This window comes from Schistocerca nitens, chromosome 1, assembly GCF_023898315.1.
Source record: "Schistocerca nitens isolate TAMUIC-IGC-003100 chromosome 1, iqSchNite1.1, whole genome shotgun sequence".
Taxonomy (NCBI): domain Eukaryota; kingdom Metazoa; phylum Arthropoda; class Insecta; order Orthoptera; family Acrididae; genus Schistocerca; species Schistocerca nitens.
In genome coordinates this window covers 641,843,309-641,870,002 of record NC_064614.1, presented here as the reverse complement: position 1 = coordinate 641,870,002, position 26,694 = coordinate 641,843,309, and the positions used below count along the sequence as shown (strand labels likewise).

General features: G+C 39.6%; 1 protein-coding gene across 2 annotated transcripts in view; it reads left to right on the top strand.

Annotated features, from left to right (window-relative positions):
• LOC126258120 (phosphatase and actin regulator 4B) overlaps positions 1–26,694 on the top strand; it is a 781,085-nt gene that overhangs the window by 740,895 nt on the left and 13,496 nt on the right. Inside the window, exons 5-7 of one of the 2 annotated variants that reach the window (XM_049955616.1) lie at positions 12,425–12,697; positions 17,000–17,294; positions 23,883–23,915. In XM_049955616.1, the coding sequence (XP_049811573.1) occupies positions 12,425–12,697; positions 17,000–17,294; positions 23,883–23,915 (601 nt within the window). The remainder of the gene's footprint in view (positions 1–12,424; positions 12,698–16,999; positions 17,295–23,882; positions 23,916–26,694) is intronic. The other variant, XM_049955617.1, reaches the window with a different exon arrangement.

Sequence of the window (26,694 nt, the reverse complement as noted above, 5' to 3'; positions counted from 1 at the left end):
GATTTAACTGTTCCATCAATAAGTAGCTGGTAACTGTTTTACAATAAACTGACTTACCAAAAAGTCTTAATTAAGGCTTTCATGATAAACCGATATAAAGTAACAGCTTAACTACCTCTTGACATAATTGTATACTTCCTGACTTCTCATTAAGTCCATGTAAATCACAACCCACATTTCACGATGTTCACCCAAAGCCAAACAAAGATTTTCATTCCTTGCCCTCTTTCTCTCTCCTTTCACATACGTCTACCACGGCTTTCTCTTCGCTGATTTTGTACTGCAATTATTATAAAGAAAGATCGTCGATATCATCCTCGCGTCGATGCCGACAGCATTGTGGTCGGAGCACAAACTCGGATTGGACAGGAGTGGAGAGGGGAAATCAGGCGTGTCTTTGTCAAAAGATCTATCCAGCATTCATCTTCACCTACATAGGAAAACTACAAAAAACCCAAAATCTGGGTGACCGGAAGGGATTTCAACTTCGTCCTCTCAAATGCGAGTCCAGTGTCTCATGACGACGCCATTTATCTCGTTTGCCGCTATGGTGTTCGAACCACCTGTCTTACATGGCTTCGACTTTACTTTTATTACGTTTACATATGCTGGCAGATACTGAAAATGTTAAAAGTGTTACAACGTGAACACCTCGACAAACGCTACCAAATTAATAACACCAGTATTTCCAAGCCAGTGAGATACGTTGCTTAAAATTTCATCCTTATGTGGGTTTCTTTTCAGTAGACAAAAATGGCATTCCTCCATATGAAGAATGCTGTGGGAATACGATGGCTATTCGAAGTATATCATTACTGGAAATTATAAGGTGTAGATTGTAACACAGCAAGACTATATGACTCGCAAGTGTAGCTCATCGCCCATCTTTCGAACTTTGAGAGCCGACCGAAGTGGCCGAGCGGTTCTAGGCGCTACAGTCCGGAACCTCGCGACCGCTACGGTCGCAGGTTCGAATCCTGCCTCGGGCATGGATGCCTGTGATGTCCTTAGGTTAGTTAGGTTTAATTAGTTCTAAGTTCTAGGGGACTGATGACCTCAGAAGTTAAGTCCCATAGTGCTCAGAGCCATTTTTGAACTTTGAGAAACGTCGAATCATTGGCACGAGGAACGCGGGAGCATTGTACCGACAGAACGCACAGACAACGGGCTGTAATGCAATGACTCTGAACGAGTCGTGACCCGAGATGGACTCGGGGCGACTGTGTGGCAAGAAGATTTGGAACACGTCGTCCCAGAAGGACTAAACCAATAGGATATTGTAGGATTGTCCACCTGGCTCTGAAGAACAGCAAATGGCGACAGGTGAAATCCGAGCAGACACTACAGGCGTTGTGTCACTGAGAGGCGTCGGGTACAGATTACTGGAAAGTGATTTGAGATCTCAAATTGCCACGCATATTTTACGGCTGACGCCATACGACGAACAGAAACTTGCATCTTGTAGAGCCAAATCAACTAGGAATTTGAGTGACATTCTGTGCTGTTCAGCGTTGAGTTTCGCTTCTGTTTGTAGCGGCCAAATCAACGCCAAAATGTCCGCAGACGACCCGGTTAAGGAGCGTAGGAAACAGTGATTACTGATACTCACGCCTCTACAACTCGGTGAAATTATGGTGTGGTGAGCTATTTGACATGAAACGGCAATGATTTGGTGAGTGTTGAAAGGAGGCTGAATGCTCGCCATTATGTGGCAAGAATGTTAAACCTTGTTGTGGTGCTCTTCATGGGCAGCTACCAGATAGCATATTACAGCAGGCTAACAAAAGACCCTACACAGTAGTTCATACCATAAATATCATGAAGAATATACAGGTCTGTGGCCAGCCTAGTCCCTAGATTTGTCACCCACGAAACGGGTCTGGGACACTATGAAAAACATAAGGGGTTGGAGAAAATTATGGAAACACCAAAAGCACAGCACATTGCCATAAGTAACGCAGTATAAAAAAACCGACTGGCATTAAAACAGCTTCCAGTTGTCTCAGAACGGACAAATACAGGTCCGGTATGGTTTTCAAGGGAATCTTATACCATTCTTCCTGCATAATAGTGGCAAGTTCAGGTAACGGTGATGGTGGTGGAGAGCATTATGCACCCTTCTCTCCAAAGTAGACCACAAAGGCTCAGTAATATTGTGATCTGGTGACTGGTGACCAGGGGAGATGCGACAATTCATCCCCGTGGTCTCAAAACCATCCTGGACGATTCGAGATGTGTGAGCAGAGCCCTGTGTTCTTGGAACACAACATCGCCTTTGGGGAACAAATACTGTCCAGTGGATAACCATCATCAGCCAAAATGGTTACATAATTCTCGGCAGTAATGCGGTCTTCCAGGGTAACCGTGGGCGCCATGGAATATCACAATACGGCTGCCCGAATCGTCATCGAACCCCCACCATGTTTCACTTTTGGGACGTAAACTCGGCCAGAAGTTCGACATAGTGCAAAACGAGACTCATCTGACCAAAATACTTCCTTCAGCTGCTCCATAGTTAACGTTTTATGGCCTCTGCAGCATAATTTCCTTTAACTGACATTTACATCACTGTTGAGTGGTTTTGGAATTTCAGCTCGTCCTGCGTTTCCCTGCTTATGGGGCTCCCTGCGTGTCGTTTTGGTTCGGACAGGATTCGCGAGTGCGACACCCAATCGTGCAGTGACTTTGCAGCTTATTTTTCGTCACAAGTCCTCTTCAGTGAACGTCTGTCACTCAATACACACTTTCATTCGCGCTGTGACTTAGCGGATGATGATTTTCCGCTTTCCCTGTATGCGGTGTATATCTTTCGATACGGAGCTCTTGAAACACTTAGGGTACCTTGGTTGCGGAAGCACCTACCATAGGAGTACGAACAATTTGCCCACGTTAAAATTTTCTTATCTCTGATATAAAGCACTCACAACTACACAGAACACTGTTCTGACCACTACTGACACTTGCAACGCACTGATGACATTGCAGTGGTCAAATACAACAGTGCAACCTGCAGGCTTGGCTAGCATCTTTTTTCCACATTTTTGTCCAACCCCTGTATACTGCCATGTCAGCCTCCAGCCAGCCATCTGCATGAACTGACATAGCATCTGTTTCAGTCATGCCAACAAACTCCTCAAGATGACATTTGGAGGCTGTCTGTTTCCATGCCACAATGAATACAAGAGAGCATTCGTGTCCCTGAGTGTCACACTGCATACTCATGTTGATGGTGGACATCAATTCCGAATGGATAGAAGTTCAATCATTTAAAACCTGTTCTATGATCAACATCTCAACTAAGTGTGATAAATGTGGGGCTAGTGTATCACGGCGGAAAATTTTCCATTTTGGCCTGTGTATTACATCTGTTGCTCACGTATGAGGTTTCGTATGATCGCGAACTGAAATTTCTTGCTCTTATCACATACGAAAATCAAGTTTAAGGGAGAAATAGTTGATACTGTCGAGGATATTCTAGCGGAATAGCTGAGGTTACTAATCACCCCAACAAAGAAAGGCTGCGAGGATGTATTTCAAAAGTGGCAGAGCGGTGTATTCGTTCCCAATGGGACTACTGTGAAAGTGCTGGCGCAGAATCAAATCTACACGCCGGCCGAAGTGGCCGAGCGGTTCTAGGCGCTACAGTCTGGAACCGCGCGACCGCTACGGTCGCAGGTTCGAATCCTGCCTCGGGCATGGATGTGTGTGATGTCCTTAGGTTAGTTAGATTTAAGTAGTTCTAAGTTCTAGGGGACTGATGATCTCAGAAGTTAAGTCCCATAGTGCTCAGAGCCATTTGAACCATTTTTTTTCAAATCTAGACGCAATAATTGTAAGTAACTTGTACGAGAACTGTTGGATACCACGTCGTACTTCATGCCGTCATGGAGGCGGGAGAACGGTGTGTACACATGCACCGCGTAAAATGGGGTGTAGTCAAATGGTTCAAATGGCTCTGAGCACTATGGGACTTAACATCTATGGTCATCAGTCCCCTAGAACTTAGAACTAATTAAACCTAACTAACCTAAGGACAGCACACAACACCCAGCCATCACGAGGCAGAGAAAATCCCTGACCCCGCCGGGAATCGAACCCGGGAACCCGGGCGTGGGAAGCGAGAACGCTACCGCACGGGGGTGTAGTCACTATTAGATTTTGGCCAGAATGGACGTGCTGGTTTTTGACGATAGAGTAGCTGAATAGGCGATCTGCAAGTATATAAAGAAGCTTTAGAGAGATGCATTAAGCCTGAATGTACATCAAGGACTTTTCCAAAGCGAGTCACGCCCACACTGGCAAGGCCAATTCAGCCATTACATCCAGCCCGTACAAAGAAAAAGTGTGCTACAAATCAGTTCACCTAAATTTTGATCACACATTCTGACAGTTGATGAAAGTACTAATCGAATGACCGCAACCACAGGTCGATTACACACATGTTAAGCAAGCACATAAGAAAATCCATCCCAATAAATTAGTTATCCGCATTTTTCTGAAACTAGGATAGACTATCAAACAATAATGTCAGAATAATATGTGATTACCATAAATCATGTTTATTAAAAAAAATCCCTGTACGGTACTGGGCATTAGGGAGATGTTCTAATTGGCCTCTCGTAAGTCTTTGCCCCCATCTTTAGGACTGAACAAGGGTAGGCCAGCGCAGTTTCTCTGCAGGGTTGGCAACGTATACTACGTTAGCCATGGAAGCACACCGCACGGCCGGACACACAGCACATCGCCTCATTCATTACTCACTCGAGTCTCATTCGTTTCTCGTTCGTTTACCATGGCCTATTCGTGAGAGCTGCAGAGTCTAATCTTTTTATTAATTCCGCAATTTGTGGATAATGTCTCTGTCTCTAGACAGGTGCCATAGCATAATACTACTCCCACCAGCTTGCGTTCGTGGCGCATTGCACGTTTCGAACCGCCGACGGTGTTTATGGAGACGACCATCGATCTAGTGTAGCAAAAGTATGATTCACCCGAAGAGCCGACACGTGTCCATTGACCGACGGTCGAATCCCGATGGTCCCGCACCCACTGCAATCGTAACTGACGATGTCTTCGGGTCAACATGTGAACACACAGGAGAGATCTGCTGCGGAGCTCTCTAATGTTCAACAATGGACGATGATCGGTGTGCTCCATAACACTTGTGCGTGCACTAGCATTGTGCTCTTTTGGCAGAGGTGCCACAGATCACCCCCCCCCCCCTCCCCCCTATCCTACTTTACATAGCAGAGCAAGCCTCCGAATTCCACGTTCTGTGAAGAGTCGTGGATGTCCAACCCTTCAGCACCTAGTGGTAGTTTCACCGTCCTCATATCTCTTTCCGTAGATGCTCACGACAGTAGCACGTCAACATCGACCAGCTTCGCCGTATTCGAGGTACTCCCTCCCCACCCATAGACACACATACCTAGGGGTGAAAGATGGGTAAGAACAGACTGTCAAATTTATCTATTCTCTCAGTGGAATACTACACAGCTGTTGAACGTGACTTCAATGACATACTCAAAAAGTCTGCTTCCCTCAAAGCAAGAAAAATGCAAAGTAAAATTATAATAAAAATTTGTGCAAAGGGATATTTTTATCAAGTCGTAACTTTAGCAACTTTTCTTGTATTTATATTATTAATTATTAATGATTCATGAATTACCAATCATTTATTAAGAGCAAATGAAATCTGTTCTTCGTTATACATCAAGCAAAAATGCACCATAGCTGCTATAAACAGTACAAGACAGATTTTGTTTTACTTTTAATTTTTTAGAAAGTAGATACAATTTGTAATTTATTTATGACAAAGAAACATTTAATTTGTTGTTTGAAATACGTGTCAGTATAGTTCAATTAACTGATATTTTTCAATACTGCATCATTTTATGAACCCTACTCATAAAATCATAAAATTTTTGTAAAACTTTTTAGAAAAAAATGGAAAATTTCAGTTTTTTCCTGGGGAGGGGGGGGGGAGAGGGTGGCAGGAGGAGGGGGAGGGGGCACAGCTTTGGCAGTTCTGTCAGGTGCAGTGTATCACCTCACTATGGTTCTGCCAACAGGTCAAAAGAACCTGTGACAATACATGCTGTCCTTCTTTGCATGCATTCAGCATTCCCTGTTTGTTCTATTTCAGATGGGTTCCACACAGCTGATCAATATTCTAGGATGGGTCTGCTTTTTAGAATGATTACATTGCTCCAGTATCCTACCAATGAACCGGAAGTCAGTAACCCACTCTACCTATGAGTGAGCTTACTTCATTGCTTCATTTCATTTCCCTACAGACTGTAAGAACCAGATATTTGTACAAGTTGAGCTATTGTAACTGCAGCTCACTGATGATATAGTCCCAGGATATTGCTTTTTTGTTAAGTGCACAATTTTACTTCTACCGACATCTGCAAAGACACTACTATGGAGCCTGTGTCGATGGCGTCATAAAGAAATAATACATAGTTTAGTATGAAAAGTTCAAAATGATCATTCAAGTAGAGCTTCAGTTTTGGAAAACACATTCCATCCAGTCTTGGATATTTTTTCTGATCAGATTCATCAAATTCTGAAGACTCTATAATCAGCCCAGCCAGACTGGATACAAAATTGTTTGTAATGTGGATCTTCAGTTGCAGTAACGGACTCACCTGAAGGAAGGAGCTTATTTCAAGCTTAGTGCAGAGTTTGAATACTGTTTTTTTTGTCATTCCCTTGTTTTTCCCAACCAAAGTTCATTGTTTACTGTCAAGTACACCTGTACTTTTTGTAAGAGCGTTACTGTTGTTTTTAATGTCCAATATTGTTGTATTTCCAACTGCATATTCATGAGCTAGCTTTATTCACCAGCAACTTCCTACAACAGGACTTTTATTTTAAGCTTACTGGAAACACTATAAACAATGCATTTATATTTGGTATACACTGTGAATGACAGAACAACATCATGATCTGTCACAACCCAAGGTTCATACAACACATACTCAGAGCAATGGAGAAATCACCAAACTGGCCAGCATAGTGGCAATGGAACTTTTACACAGAGGCGTGCAAATTTGTCTTTAATGACGGGAAAAATTTCAAAACAAATAAAACAGTTTTTTTTCCCCCCCCCCCCCTATGCATTTCGATGGTTCACCTTATCATCTTCAGGTGGAGAATTGTTTGTACACACGGCTGATGTTGGTGAAGAGTACAGACATCTTTTCACAGTCACAGACCAAGGGTAGTGTAGGTTATTTTACATCTTTTTGTTTAGAAAAGACACTTTAAAGGCTAAAAAAAACGTGAATTTCTGGCAGCGAATTGTATTTACAGAGCCAGTAGAGTGTAAAAGGTCTGCATGCTGTCTCCACTGCATATCACATTTACACTGTCATTTCAAAGATGTTGCACATGTTACAGATATGTTTGTTTACATTGGATACAGAGATACAAGATTAAATGGTTTCTACAAAAATATGTTTTTCTTTTTTAATGACATGAATGGGTTGCACCGAAATACTGACATGTACACAACTCTGTTACTGTATTAGGTAGCAACATATACTTTTTTGTGAAAGTGCCGGCCGAAGTGGCCGTGCGGTTAAAGGCGCTGCAGTCTGGAACCGCAAGACCGCTACGGTCGCAGGTTCGAATCCTGCCTCGGGCATGGATGTTTGTGATGTCCTTAGGTTAGTTAGGTTTAACTAGTTCTAAGTTCTAGGGGACTGATGACCTCAGCAGTTGAGTCCCATAGTGCTCAGGGCCATTGGAACCATTTTTTGTGAAAGTGCTGCTGCATTGGATGCAATAATCATGATTAAATGGTTGTGTTGCTGTTGTGGTCTTCAGTCCTGAGACTGGTTTGATGCAGCTCTCCATGCTACTCTATCCTGTGCAAGCTTCTTCATCTCCCAGTACCTACTGCAACTTACATCCTTCTGAATCTGCTTAGTGTATTCATGTCTTTGGTCACCCTCTACAATTTTTACCCTCCACGCTGCCCTCCGATACTACATTGATGATCCCTTGATGCCTCAGAACATGTCCTACCAACCGATCCCTTCTTCTAGTCAAGGTGTGCCACGAATTTCTCTTCTCCCTAATTCTATTCAATACCTCCTCATTAGTTATGTGATCTACCCATCTAATCTTCAGCATTCTTCTGTAGCACCACATTTCAAAAGCTTCTATTCTCTTCTTGTCCAAACTATTAATCGTCCATGTTTCACTTCCATACATGGCTGCACTCCATACAAATAGTTTCAGAAACGACTTCCTGACACTTAAATCTGTACTCGATGTTTACAAATTTCTCTTCTTCAGAAACGCTTTCCTTGCCATTGCCAGTCAACATTTTATATCCTCTCTACTTCGACCATCATTAAGTGGTTATTTACACAAAAATGTTTTTATTTTCTCTTAAAAATGTTAATGGGTTGCTCTTGAATATAGATTTGTGCACACTTTTAATTATTACATTAATTTCTTATATATAAAAATATTTGAACAGATCATGTATATGTACTGTAGGTTGAACTTATCGAGGGATGAATGGGAGTGATTACATTACTTGCTGTGCTTTAAAACTGTAAATTATGAAAATTCTTTAAGTACTTTATCAAAACTTTTTCAAAAGTTGATTGTGCCTGTTTCACTGATGTCATTGAGTAGCTGTTCCCCAAGTTTCTTTCTGTGTATACTGATCTCTCGTTCTTCATATAAAGACATTCTGTGTCGTCTGTTCAGTGTATGTAGTATTTCAAGTTCGCTTTCTGTATTGTCAGATGGATGCTCTGTATCTTTTATATGGGAGGTTATTGCAGATTCGTGTGATGTGTTGTGTCAGAAGGCGTTGGAGTGTTCTTTGCCTGGGAGGTAGCTCCAAAAAACATCTAATGTGTTGTGCCTCCAAGATAATTTGTTGTTCTACATGTAAGAAACTGAAAATTTAGCTTTGTGTGTGAAAGTGATAAAGAGTCAATGAAGTGCCTATCCTTATAGCTGTAAACATATACTACATGAAAACTGTGTTTAAACAAATAAAAACATAAGGAGAAACATCACTCCTGGTCGACTACCTTACGATGAAGACATTCTGTCTCAGTTTATGTAATTTCACTACGAATGTCTCTCAAATATTGGCATTTCAGTTCTTAGATACCATATTATCATAAAATTGTTGTAATAATTCTCAGTTCTAGAGCCTGCCTCAAAAGTTTAGGGAGAAAATTGTATGGGCGGAGGAGGATCGTAAGACGAGTATTTTAGAATAAGAAACCAATGGCCGAGTTGAATGTTCCAGGCAATACAATGTATGGAAGGAGCAATGCATGTTACGTGTTTATACACTGCTTCTGTTTATAGAAACACCTGCAATCGCCTCTGATGTGTCCACAATGGATTTTTTTCCTGTCGTGTTACATGAAGTTTTCAGTGTTTGAAACTCCAGCAGAAAATGAAGGAAAACTAGACATCTGTCTCTCTGTACAAGATACAGCACAATCAAATTAGTGGTCCTTGCTATGAACCAGGGCCGTATTGAGGAGATCGTGTGCAGTTTGCGGAACTGTCAGAGCTGTGTCCCCTCTCCCCATCCCTCCGAGAAAAACTACCTTTTCGCAATTTCTTCTACAAAGATTTACGAAATTTTGTAATTTGTAACGTAAATTTAATGTCATTTAATATAATAATACTTAAAGCATCTATCGAGATAAGAAATATTGCATACAAGAAATTAAATGCAGCATTGCAGTTAACAAAACAATTGCGTAACTTTGTAAAAAAAACTAGAAATAAAACAATGTGTGTCATACGGTTTATGGCAACTACTGTTCACTGATTTTAGTGTGATTATAATAAGGAACAGAATTATTTATTGTGCAGAAATCAGTAACTGTAAATAAGAGAAAGAGCTATAATTAAGTGTTCAGAACACATTTCTTTGTGAGAATTGTGTTTCTACTATAATTTTACATTCCATTTCCTTGCTCTCAGCGAAGCACACTCATTGATTATTTTATTAAGAATTTTGGCGATCGTATCGTATTCTGTCGACAAGACAGCTGAATGTGACAGTTTGCTTCACCCCTACTCAACTTTGGGTGATTTTTACATCATCTTTAACTTCCTGAAACCGTGTCGACAACATGCTGCCGTTCTGCAGTTGTTATACATATCCTCTAAGGCAATTTTGATGATTTGATAAGCATCTTGTTATCTATACTCTGAAGAGAAAAAAACTTTAAAATATCAAAACAGGAAGCTCTGTCAGTGCTATTCATCAGCTGTTTCTCGCGGAATTTTGAAAGACACTGATCCGTTAACTAGCTCAGCTCTATCGATATTTCTGCTATATTTTCTACGAAAATCTGCTGCACATATTTCAATAAGTTATAGAGCTTCCATGTAACGTGTTCCTGAAAAAAATGAAATTGAGATGAAATGGTGAGTTATAAGCGAGGTCGGTTTTCCATTTTATTTATATTCCATCCAATACTTACGAGTACTGTAGCGTAAACATGATCCCTGCAGCCCTCAGGTGGCAGAAATTGGCTAAACTCAAAAGGCTTCGTTAAACAGCATATTTGCTTCCGCACCCGCTCGCCAACATTAGAGATCCTACAATACTGTAGCGAATATAGCAGCAAAAATTCCATTGTTAAAAATTAGCTAGCTGTTAGGCATCACCAGCACTAACCAAGCGCACTGTTGACACACATCCCATGTGACATCTATTTGGTAGTTCTTTCTATATGGTTCTACCTGGAGCAAATGACGCTGTGCCAACAGCATGCGTTTACAGTCTCGGGCCGAGGGGAAAGGCATCTTTAGAGCTTTAGTTGTGTGAAAATACATTCATTTTATGCCACAGTCTTCGCTATTTTCATAAATATCCTCAAAGCTATTTTGATGTTTAGATAAGCGTCTGTTAACCCGTACATTGGGAAAAAAACCTTCAAAATAAACAAATGGTATGCTGTGTCAGTACTCTTCACCACCTAATTCACCTAGAACTTAAAAATGGACATTTCATTAACTATCACCCTGTATCAATATCTCAAGCTTTGGCGACAAAATCAACTGCACAATTTGCAAGATAAATTACAGAGCTTTCATGTAGTGTGATTCAGGACAGGAAATTAAAATGAAATGAACTGGTGTGATATATTTGCGGTCTGTTTTTGATTTCACTTATTATTCTATCAAATACTTTGAAGCACTCTAACCCTAACAGTTTGGTCCAGTCTTCAGTCAGCAGAAATTGGCAAAAATCAGAACCTCTTGGTCAAATAGCATATTTCCTTTAACACCCACTCACTTACATTTGAGGTTCTATAATACAGTATCAGAATAGCAGCAAAAACGCCACTGTTGAATACTGATGAGCTGTGTAGGCTTCAGATGTATGAACCAAGTGCACTGTTGCCACTGAAGTCATGTTTGTGGTTTCTTTATTATACTGCTTGGACGAAATGACACTGTGATACTAGCATGCGTTTGCAGTTGCGGGTGAAGGGAAAGCATTCTCCTCATAGACAGAGGATAGGAACACAGGGGCTAGGAGTGCTCATGTAACAATATTTTAGTTTTGTGCCAACTCTGTGTCCTTGACTGGGCCTATTTCACCACCCCATTTGTATGGCCTTGCTTGTGGGAGAGCATCACACAAACTATTTCATGAAAGCCTACTTATAAAGTTTCAAGATGCAGATTTAAGTGAGGAATCTAATCAAATACTACAATCTTACATATCACTCCTGTAGAGAATGCAAATGTAGTTACAGTAGGCAGAGAGATGATTAACCAATCATTCTTACCATGCCCCATATTTGAATGGAATGAGAAGTAGCCCGAGTAACTGATGCAATGTTCAATAACCTGTGTCATGCACTTCACAGTAATTTGCAGATTATAGAAGCTGATATTCACTCAACTTTGTAGCACAAGTGTTTTGTGTCCAGCCACTGCCAACATTAGTGATATTAAGATACACTACTGGCTCATATAGCAGGCATTACAATATGTCATTCTTAAGCTGTGCAGTATCAAAGCATTGAGTACATGTGAAGTCCCTGGAGTGGACTGAGGAAATTGCCATTTGTTCTGTTCACAACATCTTTCTCCCCCTGCGTGTCAACATGTAGCGCATCAGTGATTGGATTTTGCTCTATTTCCCAGTGAGAACTGTGTCAGGACATTACGAACAGAATAGTTGTTGGTTCTCTGTGTTACTCAGGAGAGATATGATATATAATATGTGTGTACCGTTTTATGATGAAATTAGTGTTTCTTTGTTTCAAATTCCTCTGAGCATGCTTGCAACATCCTTTTGTAAATGGTTATCTGAAAAATCAGTTATCTGAACCCGCCGTACTGTATACACAAGGAGTTGCAACCAGAGTGCACAAGTAAGAGATGTGGCCTCATTGTGTTGCAGGTGGTCCAGAAGTGAGTGATGCGCCCCCACCGGCCCCTCCGCCCCCTGGCAGCAGCGTGTCAGTCGCCACCTCCACGTCGTCGGTGCCGCCCACGGCTGGCATGCCCACGGGCCCTGGCGACCGCCCTGCACCACTCACACTGTCTGAACTGCCCGAGCCGCCCATCCCAGTGTCCGAGATCGGGCCCATCCCGCCGCCGCCCATGTTCAGCTCGTCTCCGCAGCCACCGCCCACCTCTGTCGGCATGCCTGTGCCCACATTCTTGTTTGATGGTAAGCCCACATCTTTTGGCAGGTCAGAGCATATGCTAGTATAAGATGTGTGTTACCATCGATATTTGAGTCATAACAGCACATCAAAATGAAAAGAAACAGAATCTGTAGGAATAATGACCACAGATAAATGGATTTAAAATCACTCCCAGTGTGTGGTTGCCATCAAAACAAGCTGCTGTCATCATTCGCAGTACTGCATGGCTTGCTTTCCACCTCTGTAGCTGGTGGTCAGCTTGGCTGACTGCCATGTGGATCTTCTCTTTATGGGAGAACTGGTATGGGGTGCATTCATGGTCATGGGGTCAACAGAGGCGCTACTTGACTGATTAGTAGTGGTTTAGAGGTCAAGAAACCTAACAATGACCAGGAGAGCAGTGTGCCGACCTTATGACTTCTCCATACCCTATCCAGTGATGACATTGGCAGAGGATGACACAGTGGTCACCTTTAAAATAGCACTTTGGAGCACAAACCAGGCAGTCTTGTGGCCTTCTATCACTGACATAAGTTGTGGCAGTGAAGTGATGTGTACGTGCCAGTCAGTTGCATGGAAATAGCACAGTAGGATAGACTGATGGGGAATGTAACATAGTGGAAAGGAGCTATCATGTTTTGATGTACCTATGACCATCCAGTAAATGACAGTGCCCTATTTGCTGACCATTGGTGCAGATTGTCCAAAGTGTCTACAAGGAATGGGGTGTGTCTCGTAACTGTGTAACATGACACGAGAACAGTGATTGTGAATAGATCCTAACTGACTGGGATCAGAGATGAGTGTCATGCTTTGTCAGTGATAACTGATAGAGGAATTGATGTTGTCAGCAAATGCAGATCCATCTTGACCACTGTCTGGATGAACTGCATGCAGTTATGCAGTGGACATTTGAAGGTGGTTCTGTGATGTTCTTGGGCTATTTTGCATAGAATGACTGGGGTCTACTCATTCAGGTTACCATGAATATGAACCAGGATGCTTACTTCAGTTTTCTTGGTGAACACTTGTTCCCTCTCCTACATATTCATGACGAGTGTGCTGTGGACACACCCATCTTGTAAGATGACAACAACTGTTTTCAAAGGGCATCATGTGTAAGTTTATAGATTGAGGAACAATGAGACACCCTATTGCACCTCAAATGGCCCTCTAAATCACTAGATCTTATTCCTACAGGAAATGTCTGGGATGATCTGGAACAGTGTGAAACAAAGCAATCAACATCTCCAAAAATTGGTGGCTCTACAATATCTAAGCAACAGCTGGCTTCAGCTTTATATGGATACCTGGAGAAATATCAAGGCTAGAGATGATGATACTCAGTATTAGTATGATGTCTCTTGGGGGTTATTAATTTTTTGGACTGTGTCCTTATACTGGATCTTTAGAGATTGGCTGTTGATTGCATGATATGGAGAGTTGTCTTTTCACATGTAAAATATGCAAGTTTTTTAGAATTTAGTTTATGCTTGCCATGTAACACAGAAGCAGGTTGTGATAAGAAATAAAATGAATGTCATTTTTAAGGAAAATTTCATTTGCTGCAGGATTTCTTATGATATTTTATAACTGCTGCAGCAGACATGAAAATAGTTACATAAAGAAGAATTACTGAAGCAAATGAGTCTTTTGTAAAGAAAAGGACAATACTGGCAAATGAAAATTGAAAATATAATATCACTGTCCGCAAGAAAGCATAGCTGTAAGATAGTTTCTTTTGGAATGTAGATATCTATTACTCGAATTTGATTGTTAAGGGAAAAAAAAAAGACTGGAACATTTTGAGGACAACAAATAGGAAAGTTTTAAGAGCAAGAAAATTCCCATTGAAGAATACATCATAGGCAACCATGTATTATGCCGGTCAATCCAGATTACATCTTAATTGAGAGAGAGCCAGAGGCATGTTGTAAAAGAGAAAAGCAAGGTCAAGAATTGCTGTATCCTGCTACTAGTGTGTGTGCGCGCGCCAAGTGTAGTGTCACTGGACGTGTGTACCTAAATCAACTACCAACTGTATCAGCATGAGCTGGCCACTGAAAGGCACCTGTAGGCAGTGTACACACAGCATGGTCTCTGCCGTGCTGTCTACCAGTGACTCGCACCTACGTATGTGTGGAGCAGTGCTGACTCTCACTCACTAAGTTCTTTTAGTTTGTACCAATCACATCAGTTGTTCTTTGTATCACTTATGTTGCACCTTCTGTATGATTCTTTTTTTTATGTGTGGGGATATGAGAGGTTTATTTCCATTATTGTTCAGAAGTTTATGAATGAAGCCATATTTGTTTTAATTTGTTACTACAAGATTATTTCATCCTCATCGCCAATGTGTAGTAACCAAGAAATACACAAAACTGATGTAAGTAACACAAATTTGTCTTTATGAATAAACCTCTGAATAATAGCGAAAATAAGACTCTCTAAACTCCACACAAACCAAGACAAAAGAATCATACAGAAGCTGCAACATAAGCAATACACAGAACAACTGATGTGAGTGGTACAAACTAAAAGAACGTATTGAGCATGAGACTGCGCTAATCCACACTTATATAGGTGCGAGTCACCAGTAGATGCCATAGTGGAGACTGTGCAGAGTGCATGCTTCCTACAGACAGACTCTGGTGGGCGGCCCATGCTGAGACAGTTGGCAGTTGATTTAAGTACACACACACAGCAACACTACACTTGGCACACTCGTACTCACTTGCACTAGTAGCAGGATACAACAAGAATGTATAATGTATGCTTGACATCAGATATTGAAACCAGTACAAGAATGTGAATAGACAACCTTTGTGGATATGAAATTGAGAACCCATTCAACCCCATCAGGTTGTCATTTGAGATTGGGTGGTGAAAAAATAAAGAAGACGTGCGGCTAGAGAGTGGTGATGTTTTTGACTTATCAGTGATTATTCCCTTTGTGTCATTTAATTGGAAATCACTACTACCATTGCTACTACTAGGCCACACAGGAGAGCAGTATTTGGCAATAGTTGATGACTGAACTGTGTCACCAATGTACAATCTCAGGTGTTCAAGTAAAATAGCTGGTTAATTTGAGGTCCAGAACACTCGCTGTAAGTCACTCTTTATAAGTGATGCTATGGAAGTGCACCATGCATATTCTAGATTATTACCTCTTGAAAACTGTTGAAACAATGCAGTTTGAAGTGTATTGTACACATCTGGAAGAAATGTGTTACTGATTAAAACTGGGGCATATTGTCTAGTAGCAGTAATGATAATCAGGGCAGTGCAAAGACCCAAGTAGCAAGAAGAACTATGCAGAAGTTAAGTAACTTTTGCATCCATCATACACATTAGATAACACAACAATATACGTAAACCTTCTACAGCATCTAAAGTGCTCCTGAGGTGAAAGGGACCTAGCAGTGAAGCAAATATGGAAAAAATCATTGACTGCTCACATCAGTCCAGGAGATCACATTTTTATTAATGAGGCAGTAATGTTTTGATTCCAGTAGGAGGCAAATGTTTCAAAAAGTAGCAATGATTTTGGAAAAAAATGTTTATTCCAAGTTACTGGAAGCTTAAGTTTTGACTGTGTAAGCATGATAACCTAATGTTATAACTTAATACAGTTTCTTTATTCCCTCAGTTCATTTGACTTGTCTGCTACAGGCATTCTTTTTCTTTTTTAAAGTAGTCTGAACTGCTAGCTTATAAACTGAGCAAATTTCATGCTTGGTTTTGGAACTGTGCTGAGAAGAAACACGTTTTTAATAAAATTGTATAACCATGCACACTGTTTTACATATATGTAAGAAAAGAATAGTGCAATAAATGTCTGTTTCAAAATCACTAAATGTAGGCCTCTTATTGGTGGGCATTTGCTAACTGTTACTTGAAATATTTCGTATCAAAATGATTATATCTTGTTTCTCCTATCCCCTATCTCTCTCCTACCTTGTGTGTCTGTACCTTCTCCTCTTTTTCCATCCCAATATGGAATTCTGTTTGATTATTTTGCGTGGAAAGGATTTGAAATAAATTATAAGAGGTATTTGATTACCTCATTAAAAGGAAGCAAAAATGAGCCTGTGTAAATAAAATAAACAATACATCAAAGAATAATTCATTGTTTGTATATTTGACTGTGTAGGTCACACACTCATTATATTGCAGCTGACTTTTTTAATTGGGGGTTCTGGTGAAACGTAATTATTTTGTCTCTCTCTCTCTCTCTCTCTCTCTCTGTGTGTGTGTGTGTGTGTGTGTGTGTGTGTGTGTGTATTTTTTGATGTGTTTGTGATACTGAAATTATTTATCAGATCAAGATGAGGGCTCGTGCTGCGATGAAGGTGAGGATGAAGATGATGAAGGTGATGAAGACGATGCACACTACCTGTTCCGTGTTCCACAGCCTGATCCAAGTATAGACACGACACGCGTTGAGGAGATACCGGCAAAAGAACCAAAGTTCCATGCTGTGCCGCTTAAGTCTGCATTGAAAAAGAAAGGTAGTGGAGGCAGTAATACAGGAGGGAGCGGTCCAGGTACTCCACAGAACACACCAACACAAGAAAGCAGGCCTCTCACTCTGCGCCAGGACCATACGTCCTTCAAGTAAGTCTGTGTGTAGCTCATATCATTCAAACACTTGCTAGAAGCAATATGTCATAGATACTCAGGAAATTTTCTGATCTTAGTGAGAGATGTAAGATTGTGAATGTGAGTTGGGGGGGGGGGGGGTAGGGTTGCGCATATGTGCATATATTTCCTTTCATTTTGGTTAATGTTTGAAAGAGTGTTTTAATGTTGAACATGTAAGCAGCAGAAAGCATTAAACCATTTATAAACTGGGGTAAAGAAACTTATATCTTCTCAGTTTCTGTACTAATTTTCTTTTCTTTCTTCATTCTCTAAATCTTCAGGATATTCACTTTCTGTTATATTCATTGATAGAAGTTCCTATTACCCAGACAGTAGTAACTCCATTACCATTTTACTAATACAATTTTAACTCTTGTATTATTGTATGAAATTGCTTCAATTTGTTTCATCTCAAGTTCCTGGTATGTTATGGTGTGCAGAACTGTTTCACAGATGCATATGAAATAGAATCAGTATTATGCACCATGGTTATCCTATCTGCTGGCAATCCTGTTTACTGAATATTCTACAACCATATAGATAAAGCCACTAATTTGACATCATTAATTAAAATGCAGGTTCTAAATTGAGCCACAAAAGGATAAATAGTTATTTGTATGTTAATTGAAATTGCATGCCAAATATGAACAAGGCATGACAAACTATAAAATGTAAACAAAATAGTGCTGAAGGCACTTTAATTAACTTTACATATCACATAAGGTGATCTAAAGTTCGTCTTCTAATTATAGATTGAGGTTTAATTGTGAATACTCAAGAGAACACATGAGCAGGATAATACTTTTTTATTGTATCATAAAAACACATCATACCTGAAAAGAATGAGCAATCAGTAAACATCAGTGGTGTGAAAGAGATAATGAGAGAGAGTGGGATCTTAAGCAATATTGCAATACATTTATAATCCACAATGAATCAGTGACTCACTGCCATAAGTAGCAAGGAATCCCTCTACATCTATATATACATACATACTCCACAAGCCATTGTACAGTGCATTGTGGAGTGTACCCTGTAACTTTACTAGTCATTTCCTGTCCTGTTCCACTCACAAACAGAGCAAGGGAAAAACAACTGTCTATATGCCCCTGTGTGAGACCTAATTTCCTGTATCTTATCATTGTGGTTCTTACGTGAAACATATTTTGGTGGCAGTAGAACTGTTCCACAATCAGCTTCAAATGCCGGTTCTCTAAATTTTCTCGATTGTCCACCTTGAAAAGAAAATAGCCTTCCCTCCAGGTATTCTCACTTAAGCTCCTGAAGAATCTCCATAATACTTGCATGTTATTTGAACCTACCAGTAACAAATCTACCAGGTGGCCTCTCAATTGTTTTGATATATTTGTTTAATCTGATCTAGTGCAGATTCCAAACTCTCGCGTTACTCTAGAATGGTGGCACTAGTGTCCTATATGTGGTCTCCTTTACAGATGAACCACAATTTCTCAAAATTCTCCCAATAAACCAAGGTCAACCATTATTCTTCCCTACCATAGTCCTCACATGGTCGTCCCATTTTGTATCACTTTACAGTGTTGCACCCAGATATTTAAATGATGTGTCTGTGTCAAGCAGGGCATTACAGATGGTGTATCTAACATTAGGGGTTTGTTTTTCCTACTTATCAGCATTAACCTAGGCTCTTCTACACTTACAGTTAGTTGTCATTTATCACATCAACTAGAAATTTTGTGCAAGTCTTCTTGTGCCCTCCTACAGTCACTCAACTTCAACACCTTACCATACACCACAGCATTATTGGAAACAACTACAGATTACTGCCCACGGTGTCCACCATATCATTTATGTATATGATCCTGTCACACTGCCCTTGGGCACTACTGACTTTGAAAAGTAATATAGCTTCTCTAGATGGCAGCCACTTGAGGCAAAGATACTGCTATCACACCAAGTGCACATTCACAAAGTATTTTAAATAAATTTTAAAGCATACAATTATGTGATATACTGCAATATGTTTCAATATAAATTAACTGAATGACTTAAAAATGAGATAATGGCTGCAGCTAACATGCCCTTAAAAATAGATTCAGTATTCATTATCTACTACTGGCCAGTTTCTTAATGTTTTTAATCAGGTAACGAAACTGAATCAAAGAGGTCTGTGAAAATCAACAAACTGCCATAAATGAGTGACGTGTATATTCTCCTATAGAGATATAAAGAAACCATTAAATGTTAAGGGCAATAGAAAAATGTTTGTACCCAATGTCAAAATTTTGGCAGTGTTGTCACAAGTGTGATAAGAGTTGCTCTGTGTCAAGGCATTCCATAGAAAAACCCTTAAATGTGACGATGAAAAATGACATTGTGCATAGCTCATAACCAAATCCGACGCTCAATTGTATTCAATATCAAGTGAAATAAGGGAAAGGCAACCACTCATCTATAATGGACTGATGTTATGAGCATAGAAACATGTAACAGAAAATAGTATTTACACTACCTTTCAAGCTCTTTGTTCCATCCTGGAATTTCTGTCTATTGCACTGCAACAATGTCTGCAGTTCTGTAATAGGGACACTGACAATTTTTTGAGTGGTTTTCAATTGGCAGTAGTGTCATTGCTTCAACAAAAATATTTTTTAAAACAGTACATTGTTATTTTTTGAAAAAATGTAGCTTTTTTTAAAATCTGGGAAGTGGTACATATCATAATATGTCTTGTATGTTCCCAAATCTCACTGACAAGTAGTTACCAGAAAATGGCTTTTCTCAGCTTCAGAAACTCAAGACTTAACACTTTTGAAAGGAAATGAGGTGTGTCTGCATAACACATGACGACACACTCAAGCATATGGTATATAAATATATAAAATTTTCTACAGCAGTGGTTTTTACTGTAGTTCACACTGAAAGGAGACATCTGAGGAGGCCATTCACTGCCAATAAACACATAATTATTTGTGTCAAGGTGCCAGCTATTTTGTTTTAATTTTTCTGATTTGTAGAACCCCTGTAACAGCAAGACGAGATGGTGGACTGTATGTTCACATTTCTTTCTATAATTCATCATAATGTTTGTACTCACAGAAGTAAATTTGTGTAACTCTAATTCTCGTATTAAATGGGTATTAACTTTTTTAGCAACTATACAGCTCTTGATGTAAGATCTAATCAGTAAACAAAAACCATTTGTCATGAAACATCAAAATCATAAATATGTTTGCTGATTACAAAATAGGCCTACAGTTTTTCAGTGGCTTTGAATTTTATTTTGTAAGAAACTGGACTTCATTTTCTCTACCTTCCCCCTGTCACATAGTACTTACTTCCCCTGCCCCCACCCATCCCGTCCCACCCATGCCATCCTCCCATTTCAGCTTTTGTATATGTCCTTGGCTCCATAGGTACTTGGTATGAAATAGTACTTAAAAACATCTGCTGAGCAATGTAAGAGGAAGAGCAGTGGTTGTTTCAAAGTAGCTATGTTGTACTAATATAAAAAGAAGTAATAACAATATGGGAAACACAGACTGATACTCACCACATAGAGGGGTTAAGTCACAGACAGGTACAACGAAAACGTATACTAGAAATATTTCAGCTTTTGAACAAAGTCCTTCTTCAGAGGCAGAAAACTGTCACACATTCACTCAAGAACAACTCACTCACTTATGGCCACTTTCTCTGGATACCTTTTGGGTCTTAGTGGATTCTTATTCTGTAAAATAGTGTTTCAATTCTCATTCAGGTATCGTTATTCACATTTAAGGTGCTTTCAATAAAATATTTCAGGTGATTATTGAAGAGATCCCTTTAATAGATCAATTTATTATGATTTGATTTTACATCTGAGCTAGAACTCTTGTCTGTGACCACATTGATTTTGATAATAATTAAATGTTAATATTCTTTCTGTCTGGTCTCTAATTAAATGTAGTGAAAAGACTTACCTGAATGAAAGTGTAGGGGCACTGAAGGTGTAGGACACCATTGATTTGCCTGGGTTTGTATGGTACTCCAGGAGGAGGGAAGGGCACATATATAATTGTTTCGTACTGCTACATCGATACTAGAGATGAACCTCTGATGTTAGTCATTCATTCACTCATTCATTCATTATGTTTCATATATTTTATTAAAAAGAGAACGTTCAGGGCTGTGTAACAGGTTAAGGTATATGTTAACAAATTGAAGCATATTAACTGTCAGTTTATTGCTGTGAAATGTTTGTACACTAAGAAGCTAAATTTAAGATGTATAAATTAGTGTGAATCTGCTGTATGAAAGAAGCTGCTTCTTCCTCATGTATATTAAATAACTACTGTTTATATCACATTGGACTTTAATACATTCTTAGGCACATGATCAGTGACATGTTGATGAACCGACTGTCTTATTATGTGCCGGTACTGCAATTTCCAGTCATCTGCCAAGTATCTGACTTATCTAGTTCTCTTCTGCTCATTCTTTCACACTGTTGTCGCACTATGCTCCTTAAAAGCTGCTATTTCCTGAAATAATAAACTGAAGAATGTACAGCAAACAACTGCTGACCATTTGTATATTGGTGGAAAGCTACCTTCGTCAGCACAGAGGATCAGCTGCCACAGGAATTTAGGTCCCAAAATAGGTAGTGATGTACACTATGTGATCAAAAGTATCCACACACCACCAAAAATATATGTTTTTCATATTAGGTGCATTGTGCTGCCACCTACTGCCAGTACTCCATATCAGCTACCTCAGTAGTCATTAGACATCATGAGAGAGCGAAATGGGGTGCTCTGCGGAACTCACAGACTTCGAACGTGGTCAGGTGATTGGGAGTCACTTGTATCATATGTCTGTACACAAGATTTCCAGACTCCTAAACATACCTAGGTCCACTGTTCCAATGTGATAGTGAAGTGGAAATGTGAAGGGATTTGTACAGCACAAAACATACAGGCTGACCTTGTCTGTTGACTGACAGAGGCCGCTGACAGTTGAAGATGCTCATAATGTGTAATAGGCAGACATCTATCCAGACCACCATGCAGGAATTCCCCACTGCATCAGGATCCACTGGAAGTACTATGAAAGTGAGTCGGGAGGTAAGAAAACTTGAAATTCATGGTTGATCGGCTCCTCGTAAGTCACACATCATGTTGTAAAAGCCAAATGACGTCTCACTTGGTGTAAGGATCATAAACATTGGACGATTTAACAGTGGAAAAACATTGTGTGGAGTGATGAATTACGGTACACGATGTGACGATCCCATGGCAGTGTGGGTATGGCGAATGCCCGGTGAACGTCATCTGCCAGGATGTGTAGTGCCAACAGTAAAACTCAGAGGCAGTGGTGTTATGGTGTGGTCATGTTTTTCATGGATGGGGCTTGCACCCATTGTTCTTTTGCATGGCATTTTCACAACACAGGCATATACTGATGTTTTAAGCACCTTCTTGCTTCCCACTGTTGAAGAGCAGTTCCGGGATGGCGATTGTATCTTTCAACATGATCGAGCACCTTTTCATAATGCACGGCCTGTGGCGGAGTGGTTACAGGACAATAACATCCCTGTAATGGACTGGCCTGCACGTAGTCCTGAACTGAATCCTATAGAACATCTTTGGGATGTTTTGGAACACCGACTTCATGCCAGGCCTCACCAACCAATATCAATACCTCTCCTCAGTGCAGCACTCAATGAAGAATGGGCTGCCATTCCCCAAGAAACTTTCCAGCAATTGACTGAAAGTATGCCTGTGAGAGTGGAAGCTGTCATCAAGGCTAAGAGTGGGACAACACCATATTGAATTCCAGCATTACTAATGGAGGATGCCACTAACTTGTAAGTCATTTTCAGCCAGGTTTTTGGATGCTTTTGATCACATAGTGTATCAGTAAATTGTGACTGAAGTATTTTTTAACAAAGGTCTCATATTTTACATGTTTCCACCACAAGGCTGCAATTTTCACAAATAGCTCTGCCTTCACAAATGAGTCTCAGCCATCATCATCTTAGTCTTAAAAAACCATATTGGATAGTTCATATATTTTCTTGAGTATAAAAATTACTTTTACTATAATGTCATGGCCACCTTTTAGTTGTTAACCTTTATTTTTAGGTGACCAATTTTGATCTTCTAAAGAGATCATCGTCAGATATACATTCATTGATGACTGTAGGAATTGCTGGCATGGAGAAGGCCCATCTATGCTGGTGTGGGGTGATCTCCATGCCAGCATGGATGGTCCTGCTCCAGGGTCAGCGATTCTTACTGTCATCAAGAAATGTAGATCTGACAATGATCTCTTTAGAAGATCGAAACCAGTCATCTGAAAATAAAAATTAACAACTGAAATGTGAGCACAACTGTGTTTATTAAATTAGTTATAATTTTAATAGGTCACTGTTTTCTTGGATGTTGCAAAACAACTTTTACTTTAGTTTCAGTGGTTCTACAGTACAGTGTTGCATACTGAGTTTTTGTTGACATTTAAAGAAATATTTAGGTATTAATGTTTGCACTGAATTAGTGATTGGATTGTAATTTATCTCTTACTTTTCTTATGCTTGCATAGAAGGCCATCTTCTAGACCTCGAACAAGGATAAGGTAACAGCTTTGGTAACATAATTATAAACTTATTCCAAACAAATGTGCATTAAAAACTTCTAAAATGGCACCTGCCTAAATAAAATAAATATTCAAGAGATCATATGTGTTAAATGCATTGTATTCCATCAAAATAGTAAGTTGGATTATAAACATGAGAGCTGGTTTTTGATTGAAAAATGACTAAAATCTTTTATCTGTGGTTTTCTTAGCTAATATGATATTTTATAGTAACTTGGAGAATTTATTTTTTAAATTAATTTCTATCCCCTTTTATGTTTGCACAGTTTAGATAAATACACGTAGTGTATGTATATTAAAAGGTAAATGGAAGAGTAATTACAGCCATACATAAAAAAAACAATGAGTGACAATCTTCTGCTACAAGGATTTCCCTCTAGAGTGAAGAAATGTTAGGTGAGGTAGAGGTGTGAATGTAAAATTATTTAAAAGACTGCATTCTAAAAATATCACTCAAAATCCCATATGAAATGAGATTAAATAAGACAGGATAAAACAGCAGTTATAATTTGAATTGCTGCTACCTGTAATTTTGTCACAGACTCATGAAACAAAATGTCATCTGCCGAGTGGAAAATGCTAAAGTATTTTTGATGTTTTAGACATTTCTGAAATATAACTTTCATGCAAAACAGGGAGCCTGTGAATAATGATCCCTGATGTGGATATTATTATTATTATTATTATTTATTTTTTTTTTTTTTTATGTTTTTAGAGTGAACTAACTTGGCTTAATATTATTGCCAAGAACATTATTTTCTTACAGTGATGATGATATTGCCCAAGTCTCTGTATGATGTCGGTACCAATGATGTGTGTCGCTTTGGATCCAAGGAGATTCTGTGGAAATGGTAAAGACTGCCTGTCTTGCTTTAGAGATTAGATTAAGGCAGAGCTCGGGCAGTTCTGTGACCATGTAGGCTGCAGATTCCTTGACTTGTGCCAAGGTGGGTTTCCAGGTTCCACTTAATAGGTCAGGAGCCCACTACACACAGGAGGCAGCTACACAGGTAGGCTGTGTGGTAGGGACTGGGCAGTTTTTTTTTAGGTTAGAGGGTCTCAGGGAACCACAGAAAGGGCATCCATCTAAAAGGGTGCGGGTAAAATACAGTAAGGTAGTTACAGAAACGATCGGTATTGCAGTTGTAAATTGTTGTAGCTGTGTTGGGAAAGGGAGCTCCAAGCCCTAACAGAAAGCACTGAAGTCAAATAGTTGTAGGTACAGAAATCTGGCGAAAGCCAGATATAAGTTCATCCGAAATTTTTTCAAACGATCTAACGGTGTTCAGAAAGGATAGATTAAATACAGTTGGTGGTGGAGTGTTTATTGCTGTCAGAAGTAGTTTGCCTTGCAGTGAAACTGAAGTAGATAGTTCCTGCGAAATAGTATGGGTAGAGGCTATGCCTGACAATCAGACTAAAGTATTAATTTGATTGTTTTACTGACCCCTGACTCAGAAGATACAGTTGCTGAACAGTTCAAAGAAAATCTGAGTCTCATTTCAAATAGGTACCCCACTCATACAATGATAGGCGGTGGTGACTTCAATCTACCCTCAATGTGCTGGAAAATTATATGTTTAAAGCTGGCGGCAGGCATAAAATGTCATCCGAAATTGTACCAAATGCTTTCTCAGAAAATTAGTTTGAACAATTAGTTCATGAGCCCACTTTAAGTGTCAATGGTTGTGAAAGCATGCTTGATCTCTTGGCAACAAATAATCCTGGACAAATAGTGAGTGCTGTGATGAATACAGGGATTAGCAACCACAAGGCAGTTGCTGCTAGGCTGAATACCATAACACCTACAACCATCAAAAAGAAATACAAAGTATATCTATTTGAGAAAGCTGATTAAAATGCTCTTAATGCATTTTTAAAAGACAGTCTTCACTCCTTCCGATCTGATCATGTAAGCATAGAAAAGTTGTGGAATGATTTCAAAAAGATAGTGTCGACAGCAATTGAGAGATATATACCACATAAATTAATACATGATGGTACTGATCCCCCATGGTACACAAAACGGGTCAGGTCACTGTTACAGAAGCAGCAAAAAAAGCTTGCCAGATGTAAAAGAATGCAAAATCCCCAAGATTGTCAATGTTTTCCATATGTTTGAAATGTAACACTTGCTTCATTGCAAGATGCTTTTAATAATTTCCACAATGAAATTCTGTCTCGAAATCTGGCAGGAAATCCAAAGAGATTCTGGGCATACATAAAGCACACCAGTGGCAAGACGCAATCAATACCTTCACTGCGTGATAACAATGGTGAAGTCACTGATGACAGTGCCACTAAAACAGAGTTATTAAACACGTTTTTCCGAAACTCCTTCACCAAAGAAGATGAAGTAAATCTTCCCGATTTCCAATCAAGTACAATTGCCAAGATCAGAAACATAGAAGTAGATATCCTTGGTGTAACAAAGCAGCTTAAATAAATAAAGCTAAGGCCTCCAGACGAGATTGTATACCAGTCAGGTTCCTCTCAGAGTATGCTGATACAATAGCTCCATGTTTAGCAATTATATACAACCACTCGCTCACAGAAAGATCCGTACCTAAAGACTGGAAAATTGCTCAAGTCACACCAATACCCAAAAAGGGAAGTAGGAGTAATCCGCTGAATTACCGGCTCATATCACTAACATCGATTTGCAGTAGGGTTTTGGAACATATACTGTATTCGAACATTAGGAAGCACCTTGAAGAAAATGATTTATTGACACATAGTCAGCATGGATTCAGAAAAT